This window comes from Chrysochloris asiatica, unplaced genomic scaffold (assembly GCF_000296735.1).
Source record: "Chrysochloris asiatica unplaced genomic scaffold, ChrAsi1.0 scaffold00003, whole genome shotgun sequence".
Lineage (NCBI taxonomy): Eukaryota > Metazoa > Chordata > Mammalia > Afrosoricida > Chrysochloridae > Chrysochloris > Chrysochloris asiatica.
In genome coordinates this window covers 21,806,078-21,821,005 of record NW_006408521.1, presented here as the reverse complement: position 1 = coordinate 21,821,005, position 14,928 = coordinate 21,806,078, and the positions used below count along the sequence as shown (strand labels likewise).

The 14,928-nt window shown below is 40.6% G+C and overlaps 1 protein-coding gene across 1 annotated transcript in view; it reads left to right on the top strand.

Moving 5' to 3' along the window:
- BLNK (B-cell linker) overlaps positions 1–14,928 on the top strand; it is a 91,278-nt gene that overhangs the window by 60,500 nt on the left and 15,850 nt on the right. Inside the window, exons 9-13 of the mRNA XM_006831187.1 lie at positions 6,341–6,413; positions 6,735–6,762; positions 7,484–7,526; positions 10,275–10,359; positions 10,825–10,856. Coding sequence (XP_006831250.1) covers positions 6,341–6,413; positions 6,735–6,762; positions 7,484–7,526; positions 10,275–10,359; positions 10,825–10,856 — 261 coding nt within the window. The remainder of the gene's footprint in view (positions 1–6,340; positions 6,414–6,734; positions 6,763–7,483; positions 7,527–10,274; positions 10,360–10,824; positions 10,857–14,928) is intronic.

The following is a 14,928-nucleotide window of genomic DNA, read 5'->3' as shown; positions in this document are numbered from 1 at the left end:
CTGTACAGGGTTTCCAAGGCTGTAAATCTTTATGGGAGTAGAAAGCCTCATCTTTCTCCCGCGGAACGGCTGATAGTTTCGAACCGCTGACCTTAAGGTTCGCAGCCCGATTTGTAACCACTACGCTACCAGAGCTCCTTTCTCCCTACCATAAGCTTCTTCATATGAAGGAAAGGGAAGCTTAGTAGTAAAGTCAGGCAATAGATTTGACAAAGAAATGTATCAACTAAGGAACCCTTGGCATTGAAGAAGGGGGAAATCACCTGGGAGGAAATTCTGATTTAGACCTTTTCACTTCCTAATTTTTCAGATAAACGTTTGTTTCCCTTTCCAGAAATCTTCCACCAAAACATATGAGTTGTTATCGTTAAGTGCTATTGAGTCAACTCCAACTCACAGTGACCCTGTAGAGGATTTCCAAGGAGCAGCTAGTGCATTTGAACTGCCAACCTTGTCGTTAGTAGCCCAGTGTTTATATATGAACAGTGCCGATCTTAAATATTGAGAATTTGAAGGGCAACATCAAATTGATAAATGAGCTGATTAAAGACAGTTGGACTCACAGTGCATATTCAAATGGCATGTCAGCTTATTTTCATGTGAAATACACAAATTCCAAATTCAGTCTCTTTTACAGAAGAGTTAGAAGCATTATCGCTGGTCAGGTAACATGTGAGCAGGAGTATCCACCTATGACTTTGCGGTGCTAGCGAAGACTGCTCTACTGCATCAGTACACCCACTCATCGCAGCTGCTCCTTTGTGTGTTCATAGAAATCAGCCCTATGTGTCTAAATTGTGTGTAGAAAAGAAGTAAATGAGCTCTGAGTGAACGACTGAGGATTCCTCTTTAGAAGCGCAAAAGGGCAGACTTCATGACCTCTAGTTTAATGCCTTCTGAGGCCTTTTTTTTTTTTTTATCGTAATTGGGCTAGATGGCCTATCAGATGAGATCCTGTGGTATGCACATGTCTTCCCTACCCAGTCATATGATAAATTCTGAGAAGGCAGAGGCCTATCTCCACTTCTTCACCTCTTCCACAACTCGTAGCACAGAGACACCATGCACTTAACACTAACCAATTCTCAATAGTTATTGGGAATTCAATTAGTTTAATGTTGAATCTCCTATGTTCTGACTTACAGCGCTACATTGTGACCTACCGCACAAACGAAACAATATATACTAAGGGTAGTAGGTCCCAATTATATTTACACAGTACCCTCTACATGTATCTTATTAGGAATTATAGAATTATACATCTGTTGTTGTTGTTAAGTGTCATCGAGTCGATTTCAACTCAGATTGTCTCTGTATAGGGTTTCCGAGGAATGGCTTGTAGCTTTGAGCTTGTGGTTCAGTATACTATAGTGCCGCACCAGTACTCCATTATAAATTTGTTGTTGTTGTTAAGTGTCATCGAGTCGATTTCAACTCAGATTGTCTCTGTATAGGGTTTCCGAGGAATGGCTTGTAGCTTTGAGCTTGTGGTTCAGTATACTATAGTGCCGCACCAGTACTCCATTATAAATTTGTTGTTGTTGTTAAGTGTCGTGGAGTCGGTTCCAACTTATAGCAACCCTGTATAGGGTTCCCAAGGAACTTGAACTGCTGAACTTGTGGTTCACAGTCCAATGCTGATCCTACAGCACTGCACCAGGTGCTTAATAAATATTTAGGAGTCCCCAGGTGACAAAAACGGGTACATGTGGCGCTGTGGATTAATGCACTGGACTGCAAAGTCAGTTTGAACTACAAGGTTAGCGGTTCAAGCTCACCAGCCACTCCTTGGGGTCGTCATGGGTTGGAACTGACTCAACAGCACTTAACAACAACAGCAATAACAACAACAACTCAACTCCTAACCAGAAGGTTGGCAGTTGAAATCACCCAGAGACACCTTGAGAGGAGGGCCTGATGATTTGTTTCTGAAAGATCGCAGCCTTGAGCCCTCGGAAGTTCTATCCCACAACTCATGGAGCTGATAGCATCAGAATTAACTCAACAGTAACTGGTTTGGTTGGGTTTGATTGCTTGTTGAAAAAATAAATATTTATTATGTTCAGCTTGATTCTACAAAGCACCTTGCCAAAAGCTTCCTTGTAGTCCAGGCAGGTGAGTGTCGGCCTGGAGGTGAGCTTGCTTAGTTTCTGGCCTCTCCCCTTCTAGGTCTGCTCTCTATCCCCAGGTTAAAGTTCTATCCTGATCTCTCCCACTTTCCTCTCTCAGTGCGATGATCCACCTTCTCTCTTCAGGTAGCAGCAGGCACTGTGAGGAAGGCAGATATGATGGGAGGCAGAGACCCTGGCTGTGGTCTTTGATCTGCTGCACACAGTCAGTGAAATCACTGAGGGCGAGCGGGGATGTTCTCTGAGGCAGCATCCTCCCTGGCATTTGAAGTTCCTCTTGAGCAGTAACTTCAGTTGCTAAGATTGCTGTGTACAGAGTTTGGGCACAGCAGACAAGGCTCTCTTAGTAGCTTCTGTAACTTCAGAAGATGAGATTTGGATCGTTCACTAAATTTGTCCATTTGTACAATGAGCAAAGGCCCCAAGAAAGTAGCAGTGAATGAATAGTGTTGTTGTTCCAACTCATAGTGACCCTATGTACAACAGAAAGAAATAAAGCCCTGTCCTGAGCCATCTCCACAATTACACTTGAGCCCATTGTTGCTGCCACTGTGCCAATCCATCTCATTAGGGGTCTCTGTCTTTTTCACTGTCCATCCACTTTACCAAGCATGATTATCCTTCTCCAGGGACTGGTCCCTCCTGATAATATATCCGAAATGGAAGAAATGCAGTCTAGCCATCTTGGTTTCTAAGGAACATTCAGGCTGTACTTCTTCCAACACGGATTTGTTTGTTTTTCTGGCAGTCCATGGTATCTTTAATAATCTTCTCCAACATCATAACTCAAATACATCAAATAGTCTACGGTCTTCCTTATTTATTGTCTGATTTTTCACGTGCATATGAAATACCATGACTTAGGTCAGATGCACTTTAGTGCTCAAGCTTACAACTTTGCTCTTGAATACTTTAAAGAAGTCTTGTGCAGCAAATTTGCCTAATGCAACACCTTCATTGATTTATTGACTGCTGTTTCCATGAGTGTTGATGGTTGATCTGAGCAAAATGAAGTCTTTGATAACTTCAATCTTTTCTCCATTTATCATGTTGTTACTTATTCCTCCAGTGAAGATTTTGGTTTTCTTTATATTGAGGTGCAACCCATACCATAGGCTGGTCTTTGATCTTCATCAGCGAGTATTTTAAGTTCTCTTCACTTTCAGCAAACAAGGTTATATCATCTGCATATCCCAGGTTGTTAATGAGTCTTTTTCCAATCCTGATGCCACATTCTTCTTCATACAATCCACTCAGATTATTTGCTCAGCATATAGATTGAATAAATGAGGTGAAAGAATACAACCCTAGTCACACCGTTCCTAATATTAAACCATTCAGTGTCCCCTTGTTCTGTTCAAACTGCCTCTTGGTCTATGTACAGGTTCCTCATGAGCACAATTTAGTGTTCTGGAATACTCATTCTCTGCAGTGTTGTACATAGCTTGTCATGATCCACACAATAGAAAACATTTGCATAGTCAATAAAACACAGGTTAACCTATTTCTGGTATTCTCTGCTTTCATCTATTATCCATCTGATATGTCAGCAATGACATTCCATGTTCCATATCCTCACCTGAATCTGGCTTGAGCTTCTGGCAGTTCCCTGTCGATGTACTATTGCAGCAATTTTTGAATTATCTTTAGCAAAAATTTACTTGCCTGTGTTATTAATGATATTCTCCAATGATTTCTTCATTCCATCGGGTCATTTCTCTTAGGAATGGGCACAGATACAGATCTCTTTTGATCAGTTGGCCAGGTAGCTGTCTTCCAAATTTTTTGGCATAGAGGAGTGAATGCCTCCAGTGTTACATCAGTTTATTGAAATTTTTCAGTTTGTATTCCATCAATTTTCAGAACCTCGTTCTTTGCCAATGCCTTCAGTGTTCTTTGCCAATGTGTTTCTCTCCGGCAGCTTCCGTTAGCACCACTGACTCTTGATCATATGCTACCCCTTGAAATGGTTGAACATCGTTCTTTTTGGTACAGTGACTCTGTGTATTCCTTCCATCTTCTTTTGATGCTTTCAGCATCATTCAATATTTTGCCCATAGAATCCTTCAGTTATTTTAAGTCAAGGCTTGAATTTTTTCCTTAGTTCTTTAAGCTTGAGAAATGCTAAGCTTGTGCTTCCTTTTTGGTTTTCTAACTCCAAATCTTTTCACATTTCATTATAGTATTTGACTTTGTCTTCTTGAGCTGCCCTTTGAAATTTTCTATTCAGTTCTTTTACCCCCTCATTTCTTCCATTTACTTTAGCATCTCTATGCTGGGGAACAAGTTTCAGAGTCTCTTCTGACCTCCATTTTGGTCTTTCTCTTTCTTCCTTGTCTTCTTAGTGATTTTCCCTTTCTTCTTGTTTGATGTTCTTGGTGGCATCCCACAACTCTTCTGGTCTTCTGTCTTTAGTGTCTAATATATCTAATCTGTTCTAAAATAGTCTCTAAATTCAGATGGGATATGCTCAAGGTCAAATTTTGGCTCTCATGGGGTTGTTTCACTTTTCTTGAGCTTCAGTTTGAACTTGCCTATGAGCAATTGATGGTCTGTTCCACAGTCTGTCCATGGTATTGTTTTGGCTGATGATATGAAGCTTTTCCACCATCTCTGTCCACAGATGTAGTCAATTTGATTTCTGTATATTCCATCTGGTGAAGTCCATGTATATAATCGTCTTTTATGATGTTTAAAAAGGTATTTGCAATGAACAAGTCATTGGTCTTTTAAAATTCTGTCATACAATCTCCAGAATCATTTATATTACCAAGGACATATTTTCCAATATCTTCTGTGTTTCTAATCTTTGCATTCCAATCATCAATAATTAACAAACATCTTGATTGCATGTTTGGTCAATTTCAGACTGAAGAAGCTGGTAGATTTCTTCAATTTCATCATCATTGGCTTCAATGGTTGGTGCATACATTTGAATAATAGTTGTATTAACTGGTCTTCCTTGTTGGCGTATGAATATTGTCCTACCACAGACAGTGTTGTACTTCAAGATTGATCTAGAAATGTTTTTTTTTTTGATGATGAATTTGATGCCATTTCTCTTCAATTTGTCATTCCCTGCATAGTAAACCATGTGATTGTCAGATTCAAAATGACCAATACCAGCCGATTTCAGCTCACTAATGCCTAGAATATCGATGTTTATACATTCAATTTCATTTTTGACAACTTACAGTTTTCCTAGATTCATACTTCGTATAATCCATGTTCCAATTATCAGTGGATATTTGCAGCTGTTTCTCTTCATTTGAAGTTGTGCCTCATCAGCAAATAAAGGCCCTGAAGATTTTCATTTCAGTGAATGAATGATCATCTTTCAAATGTGAAATGAGGCGTATGTGCTTAAGTATGGTTATGAATGAACCGTGCCTATATGTGTGTGTATTCTGGGTGGCGAGTTTGTACCAGTCTCTCTACACTTGTGCAGTATGTATAAGTGGAATTGTGAGCTCCTGGCTTCCTCTCACTTGTAGTTAACTGTCGTTGAGTCCATTTTCACTTAGGGTGAATCACGTGACAGTAGAACTGTTCCATAGCATTTTGGAGGCTGTAATCTGTACGGGAGGTCATTAGGTCTTTCTCTCATGGAACCTTTTTTCTACAGATCTTCAAATCACCAAGCTTTTCATTAGCAGCCAAGCCGTTGCACTTCCAGGGCTCCTTCCCCTCTCCTGAGCCCCTCAATAAGGGCTCTGGACTTGCCCCTGGCAGGAAAAGAGAAAGTCATTTAAAATGCAGTCACTACTCCACTTCCAAGGAGCTCTGATAGAGAAGTGGTTACGAATCGGGCTGCTACCAGTGTTTCCATGGGAGAAAGATGAGGCTTTCTGCTCCCGTAAAGATCTACAGCCTTGGAAACCCTGTGCAGGGTCACTATGAGTCGGAACCGACTCCACAGTACTTAACAACAACAACAACTCCACCTCTTAGTTTTTAGCTTACAAGTTGACATCTTAAAAATATTTCATCACATTTGTTTCTCCAATAGTTTTCAAAGCAACTGTCCATATATATCTAACTGGTAACAATAAATTTAAAAAAAAAAAATGTGCGTACATTTTCATGCCTGTCAGAAAGGCCAGTCTCACTGTGACCCTTAACCTCAGATTCAGGATTTGAAGCCTGACCTGTATATACCTTAACCTCAGATTCAGGATTTGAAGCCTGACCTGTATATATGTTTTTTGCAGGTCAAAACAGCGGGACTTGGGAATCCAAGTTACCTTCTTCACCTGTTGCGCCATCCCCACTGCCAAGGGCCGGGTGAGTACCTGTGACAGAGAAGAAGCCAAGAGAAAGAGACCCAGAGATCACCAAGTACTTGTAGCAAAACTAGATCAAGAGTTTAGTTCAGCAGACTCCCTGGTAACAATTCACCCCTTCCCCATCTGTCAGAAGACTCTATCTGATGTTAGAAGGATCATAACTAAAGCCTGCTTCTGTCTCTCTACTGTTCAATGATAGTCTTTCTAGAAACTTGCACTTCTTTCATAACTCTAGTTTAAATCTGAAAGTAAAATGATAAGTGGCCTTCTCCACTTATTTTCACTGTGGCTTAATAAAGCCAATCTCTTTATTCCACAGGAAGAAGCCAGCTACACCACTGAAGACGGTTAGTTAACTTTACATTTAAAAGTGCTTCATATTTCCTGCAATGTTTACTCTCATTGACTTGTTTAAAGTTGAAAATGATTCTGGCTAAGATGGACAGAGCAACTGAAGCTGCTGCCCAGGTGGTCCAAGAGAAACTACAAATGCTCAGTTAACCAGCGAGGATGCTGCTTCGGAGAGCAATCCTCCTTGCTCCCAGCGACTTCACTGAGTGTGCACAGTAGATCAGAGACCATGCTCAGGATCCCTGCCTCCCGCCATATCTGCCTTCCCCATGGGAACCTATGCCCAAGCCCATCCCTAGACTTGGGAACTAAGGGCTGGGTATTGGGCACACACAGGCTTGGCGGTGGTCGAAACATGGTGAACCTGGGCTATGACGTGGTCCCTGCCCTGTAACCTGACACTTATAACTTACCAAGAAGAGAGAACCAAAATCAGATACCAGAATGCTACTGCATACGCAGGACTGCTCGGCAGGGTCCAGTAGTGACTGATAAAAGAGAGAGGTCCCCAAACCAAGACAGCACCGCCCCTTTCATCAGATACTTCCAGCCAGTTGTGGTTAAATCAGTTGAGCTAGGCAGTGTGCGTTTTCACCTGTTGTTGAAATTGAAAGAACAGCTATGCATCAAAGACAAGTTCTCCCAAAATATTCATTTTAATAAGATTGCTTTACTTTGTATTTCCCCTTCATTGCCATTTTTTTTTTAAACATTTAGACTCCAATTGCCTCTCATCAGAATGCATCAAGCACTTGTGAAGGTAAATTTATGTTATTTTGAATGATGAGCATTTCTGTTAAAGTTGGTTTCATTAAGGACCTATATATAAATGCATTTCTAATTTTTTTTTTTTCATTACAAGGTGATTATAAATATAAAACTCAATTTTCTAAATAAAATGGCCTTTGTTTTGCAACAAGTAGTGGGGAGCAAAGCCAACTAAAGCCGAAACTTACCAAGCAGAATCTTTGGGGTAGCCTACAGTCTACACACTAAATGCCTGCCTGTTTGCAGACAGGTACGCAGTAACCTTACATATATGTAAAGATAAATTGAGAGCCATTCCCATAGCTAACTTCAGTTAAGGTTATGAAAATGTTTACGTCTGCTCAAATGAGTGCACCATTTTTCAAAATCTTATTTTCAAATTCTGAATGTCTGTCTTCTTAGTGCATTTCTAAGGCTTTCTTTCCTTTGTTTTGTCACTGGTCAAAAGTCACATACATATTTTTTTATGAGAATATCCCCCACTTTAAAAACTAGTTACATTTGAAAAATATTAGAGAAAGCTCCATAAATCTCAAAATTTAGAGCATTGTAGAGAAATTCTATTCCTTTACTCACCTAAGCCCACTCTTGTACCCAATCATCGAATCTCATAGTGAGCGTTCTTATCATCATTTCCTGAGTCAATATGGGCGTCTCCACAGCACTGTCTGACTCCTCTGATAATTTCTGAATGTGTACTCTGTTTTCATTGCTGCTCTTAGGGTTCCCACACTGTTTCCCACATCTTTACCCCTGTGTTTTGCTTTCTTCAGCCTTTCCTTTGATGCTTGTGTCTTCCTGTCCTTCCATTCCTTGTGGTCTCTCATGCCTGCTGATCAGGGAGCAAGGAATAATAACAGAGACTCAGGGCCTCTAAGCTACTGAAAGAAGTAAGTACAGCCCTGTGCAAACTTCAAGGCTTTGGGAGCCCTCGAATCCAGGAAAGAAAGGTCTTAGGTGTGTGGTGCCCTCCTTCTCCAAGAGCTCCCAGTACATATGCCTTCTTTTTTTTGGTTTCTTATTTAAAGAGCAGTGGTAATGACCATCCAAACTCAGAGAGGGTGATAAGCATCTTCTTGCTTACCATGGGAAGAAGCCTCCAGAAGCAGAGGCCAAGCTGGTGCGGTCAAAATTCATTAGGCTGCTAGGACCTGTTGTTATTGTTAAGTGCTGTAAAGTTGGTTCTGAGTCACAGTAACCCTGTACAGGGTTTCTGAGGAACAACTGGTAATTTGAACTGCGGACCTTGTGATTCGCAGTCCAGTGCTGATTGTACAGTGCCACACCAGGAGTCCTCTAGTACCTACAGTGTCCACTGTTTCCCTTTTTGAAGTTACTGATTTGTGACGTCATGAGCCAAACCTTTAACCGAGTAGCTTGTCACAAACTTGAAATATGATCCTAACTGCTGTGCACCATACCAACTCTGAAGTGTGTCTTACCTTTTATTTAAATTGTTGAGCTCTTATTACTTTTACTCCTTTGGGGTCCATATCGTTGGCAATAAGGAGCCCTTGTGGCACAATGGTTAAGCGCTTGACTTCTAACTAAAAGGTTGGAGGCTCGAACCCACCAGCCAATCTAAGGGAGAAAGCTATGGCAGTCTGTTTCCATACAGATTGCTGTTGCTGTTGGTAAGTGCCGGCAGCCCGGGAAACCCCGTAGGGCAGTTCTACTCTGTCCTAAAGGTGCACTGTGAGTCGGAATTGCCTCAGTGTCAAAGTCTATAGTTCCCAACCCTTACACCATGCAGGAGACACATCCAGTACCCGATTTTAATCAGACAATATCAATGGCTTAATAGCAACACTCTAGGGAGTGCGGTGGCTCCATATGATAAGCACTGGACTGAAAGCCACAAGGTCCATGACTCAAGTCCACCAGCTGCTCAGCTGGAAAAAGATGAGGCTTTCTGCTCTTGCCAAGATTTTAAAAGCCTCAGAAACCCTATACAGGGTTGCTATGAGTCGGAACCAACTCGATGGCCCATAACTACAACAGCAATAACAATTGACTGTGGAATTTGACATAGATTTCCTGTGCTTTTAGGTTGTTTGTTTTCCTGTCTACTGGTTATAACCCTAGCTCTTCCTTTTCATCCAGGAAAACATAGTGAAATGCAAGTGAGATCAACTGATCTTTCCAAAGTAGACTATCCACAAGCTATTATTTTACTTCTTATTAGTAACAAGTCACTTACACATCTTACAACTCATCAAAACACACCAGGGTTTATAACCTTTGTGTGTATATGGAGACTGTAGAAAGTCAAAGGTGAGAACTAACACCTTCTCCCACCAGTCCCCAAACACAGGTCTAGTCCCTACAGGTTCTGTCCCTAGGTACACTGATTGCCAGGGAGAGGGTGGACACAGGTGTGGTAGTGTGTGCCGAGTGGGAGTCTTGGTCCCTCTCAAATACCACCAGACTGACAGGTGAACAAATCAGTGGCATCAGACCAAATTTGGTTCTGATATTACTAGGTTCAGGAGCTTTGGTGGCACCCAGATAAGCACTGGACTGCTAACTGCAAGGTCAGTCGTTCAAACCCATCAGCTGCTCCTCATGAGAAAGATGAGGCTTTCTGCTCCCATATGATTTACAGCCTCAGAAACTCCATACAGGGTCACTATGAGTCAGAATCTACTTGATGGCAATGAGTTTGGTTTGGGGATTGCTGGATCTGGAGGCTGGGCAGACATTTCACTCTAATCCTAATATCAGAATTTTCCTAATCCAGAAAAACCCATACCTGCTGAGCGCCACCGAGGGTCTAGTCACAGACAAGAAGCTGCACATCTGCCAGCGTTGCCTCCTGCCCCAAAGTAAGAACTCTTTCTTTTCAGTTAAGTTACCATAGACACCTGCATTGCTCTTCCACAAAAGGCGTGGCTTCTAAGTGCTGTAAAGATCTGCTGTTCACTGTTTCACAATTAAATAGAAAAGGTGCTAAATTAACAACAACTTAAAAAAAAAAAACAACAACACAAAAACAGCTGCTTAGATTTGCAAGACTTAATATTCAGGTATCCCCAAATTTTTGAACTTAACTAAAATCGAACCCCTTACTAAAGGCCCCTCCTTATTAAAAATGAAGGAGAAGAATGTTGTTTATCTCAAAGGTTTTGGCGCTGCTCCTATCTTTGGAGATGTTTTATTGGCCATTCATCTTGACGCCTTTATGATAGCAGAACATCTTTGTGTGGGAAGAGTAAACAAACAGTATAAACAAGAAAAACTTGTTCATGTGGTGCTCCATCCTTTAATTGATATGAAATCATTTCTTTCAGACAAATCCATCAAAAGCCCATACCTCTGCCAAGTAAGTGCAACGAAGTCATAAACAGCGGTACCAGGTAGCGGCTAAGGGTGGGTCTTGGCATCTGGCTAATGTGTGTTCTGATACCAATACTGCCTCTTGCAGCTTGATGATCTCAGCTCTGTCTCTAGCCTATTTCCTCGTTTGTAAAATGGGGCTAAGAATCAAGAATCTTGATCTCACAAAGTTGTTTTTAAAAGCAAACAATTTTTAGATAGTTTTTACTTTATATTTTTATTACTGATGTAATACTTTGACAGGTCATATGCCGTTTTTATTCCCACAAAAATTTTAAAAAGCTGTTTTCAATATTAGAAGATTAACTAAAATAACATAAAGGAAGTCCCTGATATAATGGTTGGCACATACAAATCCTTCAGTAAATGATAACTATTTAAATTAAAGCTAAAATGCATTTTAATTATCATACAATAGCTCTACAAAAGGTCTCTGAGAAGAGAGTTTGGCAAATATCTGAATAATTTTCCCAAGACAAACTATCCATCGACTTTAAAGGATGTGAAGCTGGTAAGTCAGGCTCATAGAATGCAACAGCCTAAACCCAGGTTTGCTTTTTATTCAATGTAAAGGGGGAAATACACAAACAAAAACAAAGACCTACCTTAAATGGTTAATTTAAAAAATATCCCCAAAATAATAATCATTTGTTTTTAAAAAAGAATAATTGTCATATACAAAAAAATTATGTGCATGAATACTAAAGACAAATCGGTTTGTAAGGTTTTAATTTGCTTTTTTATTCACCTTAAATAAATAAAACATTAAATATGTTGTTGTTGTTACGTGCAGTGGAGTCGGTTCCGACTCATAGAGACGCTGTACAGGGTTTCCAAGGCTGTAAATCTTTATGGGAGTAGAAAACCTCCTCTTTCTCCCGTGGAACAGCTGGTAGTTTTGAACTGCTGACCCTGAGGTTAACAGCCTGATTTGTAACCACTATGCTACCAGAGTTTTGTTTTTTCTGATTCTTACAATAGAAAAGTAAAATGATTTGACTGTAGGAATTTGTCAATATTGACAAGGATTATACTTTCCATTGTTTATCAATCCAAGTCACTCTTTCATTTGGCAAATATGTATTAACCATCTGCCATGTACCAGGCATTATCATTGTTGTTGTTTTTAAGTATCGTCTAGTTGATTCCAACTCATAGACACCCTGTATGAGCTATTAGAATGCAAAGGTTGGAAACAAAGAGGAAGGATTAGTAGTTGAAAAATATGGCCTTAGTGATAGAAATGATGCTGGAGGTAGCATGACAGAATTTTTCAAGACTAATGACTGCAAATACCATTTTTAAACAACATAAAATAAGACTGTACACATGGCTTCATGAGGTATTTCAATTAATAGGCCAAATAAAACGTTTAGTGCTCTGTTCTGTCTCCTAGTTTATTGTGTAGTTCCTGGAGTCTTAAAAGCTTGCCTCAGATAATATCATTAATAACATCATGTGCAAGTAAAATTTTGCTAAAGATAATTTTAAAATAGCTGCAACAATACATTGACAGAGAACTGCCTGAGGTTCAAGTTGAATTCAGACGAGGTCGTGGAATGAAGGATATCATTGTTTACATCGGATGGATCTTCGCTGAAAGTAGACAATACCAGAAAGATGTTGTTGTTAGGTGTCATCGAGTCAGCACCGACTTATAGCGACCCTATGCACAGCAGAGTGAAACACTGCTCGATCCTAGGCCAACCTCACTACTGTTGCCACGCTTGAGTCCATCGATGCTGCCACTTGGCCAATCCATCTCATTGGGGGTCTTCCTCTTTTTCTCTGACCATCCACCTTACCAAACATGATATCCTTCTCCAGCAACTGGTCCCTCCTGATAATAGGTCTGAAGTATGAGAGACAAAGTTTGACCATCTTGGCCTCCAAGGAGTACTCTGGCTGCACGTCTTCCAAAATGGATCTATTGGTTCTTTTGGCAGCCCATGGCAATATTCTCCTCCAACACCATAACTCAAAAGCATCAATTCTTTTCTGGTATTCCTTATTCACTGTCCAGCTTTCACATACATATGAGGTGATTGGAAAGATGTTAACCTGTGCTTTATTGACTACACAAAGGCTTTCAATTCTTGACAAGCTATGGACAACATTGTGGAGAATGAGTATTCTATAACACTTAATTGTGCTTATGAGGAAACTGTACATAGACCAAGAGGCAATTGTTCAGACAGAACAAGGAGAAACGGAATGATTTTAAATCAGGAAAGGTGTATACCAGGGTTGTATTCTTTCACCGTACATATTCAATATGTATGCTGAGCAAATAATTCGAGAAGCTGAATTATATGAAGAAGAACGTGGCATCAGGGTTGGAGGAAGACTCACTAACAACCTGAGATAGCAGTGATGCAACCTTACTTGCTGAAAGTGAAGAGGACTTAAAATACTTAACTGATGAAGATCAAAGACCGTAGCCTTTGGTGTGAGTTGTACCTCAATGAAAAGAAAACAAAAATCCTTACCACTGAACCAATAAATAACATCCATATAAATGGAGAAAAGATTGATGTTGTCAAAGACTTCATTTTGCTCAGATCAACCATCAACACTCATGGAAGCAGCAGTCAAAAAATCAAGCGATGTACTGTTAGGCTAACGTGCTGTACAAGATCTCTTTATTTAAAGTGTTCTAGAATAAAGATGTCAGTTTGAGGACTAAGGTGAACCTGACCCAAGCCATGTTATTTTCAATAACCTCATATGCATATGAAAGTTGGACAATGAATAAAGAAGGCCGTAGAAGAATCTGAGTTATGGTGTTGGCGGAGAATATTTAAAGTACCTTGATTGCCAGAAGAACAAGCAAATCTGTGTTGGAAAAGTTTGGCCAGAATGCTTCTTAGAAGCCAAGATGGCCAGACTTCATCTCGCATGCTTTGGACGTATTATCAGGAGGGCCCAGTCCCTGGAAAAGGACATCATGCTTGGGAAAGTGGAGGATTAGTGAAAAAGTGGAAGATCCCCAATGACATAGATAGGCACAGTGACATGGAGTGGCAGCAGCAATAGGCTCAAGTATCACAGCGATTGTGAGATTGGTGCAGGACCAGGCAGTATTTCATTCTGTTGTGCATAAGATTGTTGTGAGTCAGTACTGACTTGATGGCACCTAACAACAACAAATAGGGCTTCCAAGGAGTGACTGGTGGTTTTGGACACTAACCTTGAGGTTAGCAGTTCAGTGATAACCCTATTGCACCATACTAGGAACCCACAGGAAATATATTGTTGTTGTTAAGTGCCGAGGAGTCCATTCCACTTATCGCAATCCTGTGTAGAGCTTTCAAGGCCAGAAATCTTTGCAGAAACAGAAAGCCTTATCTTTCTTCCATGGAGTGGCTGGTGGGCTCAAACTGCCGACCTGTGGTATACAGTCCAGTGCTTATCCTCCAGAGCCATGACACCCACAGAAAATGCATAGCAATGAATAAAATTAAATGTTTGCCCTTATAGGATTTATACTCTACTGAAGGAGATAGTTGGTAAAAAATGAACACAGATAAATAATATGTTAGGTAAATACTAAAGTGTTATAAAAAACAAAACAAAACAAAAAAACAACCCACCCAAAACCAAGGGGACAGAGCCTGGGGTGTGGACAGTGATGGAGGCAGAGAGGCTTGCTAATTTACATAGCGAGGGCCTCATATGTAAAATTGGGTAGAATAGCTCCTCCCACATAGGGCAGTTGTAAGGATAAAATAAGTTAATAAGTGGAAAACAGGACAGGCCTGGTACATATTCAGCACTTCGAAAATGTAAGCCATCTGTCAAAACACTGAAACCACCAACTACTGTGTGCTGTGTATCTTGGGGAAGACTGACCACCCACTCGCCTTTGTTGCTCCCACCTGAGAATACAGTCTCCACCTATCAGGACACACCCTTTATTCAAGTCCAGTCTTGTCAGGCCTACAAAGCCTTTAGGGCCTGCTGGAGTCATGGTGTAGCACTGCAGGATAATGCGCTTGACTACCAAATCGGTTTGAACCACAAGTTCAGTGGTTCAAGCTCACCAGCCACTCCTTGGA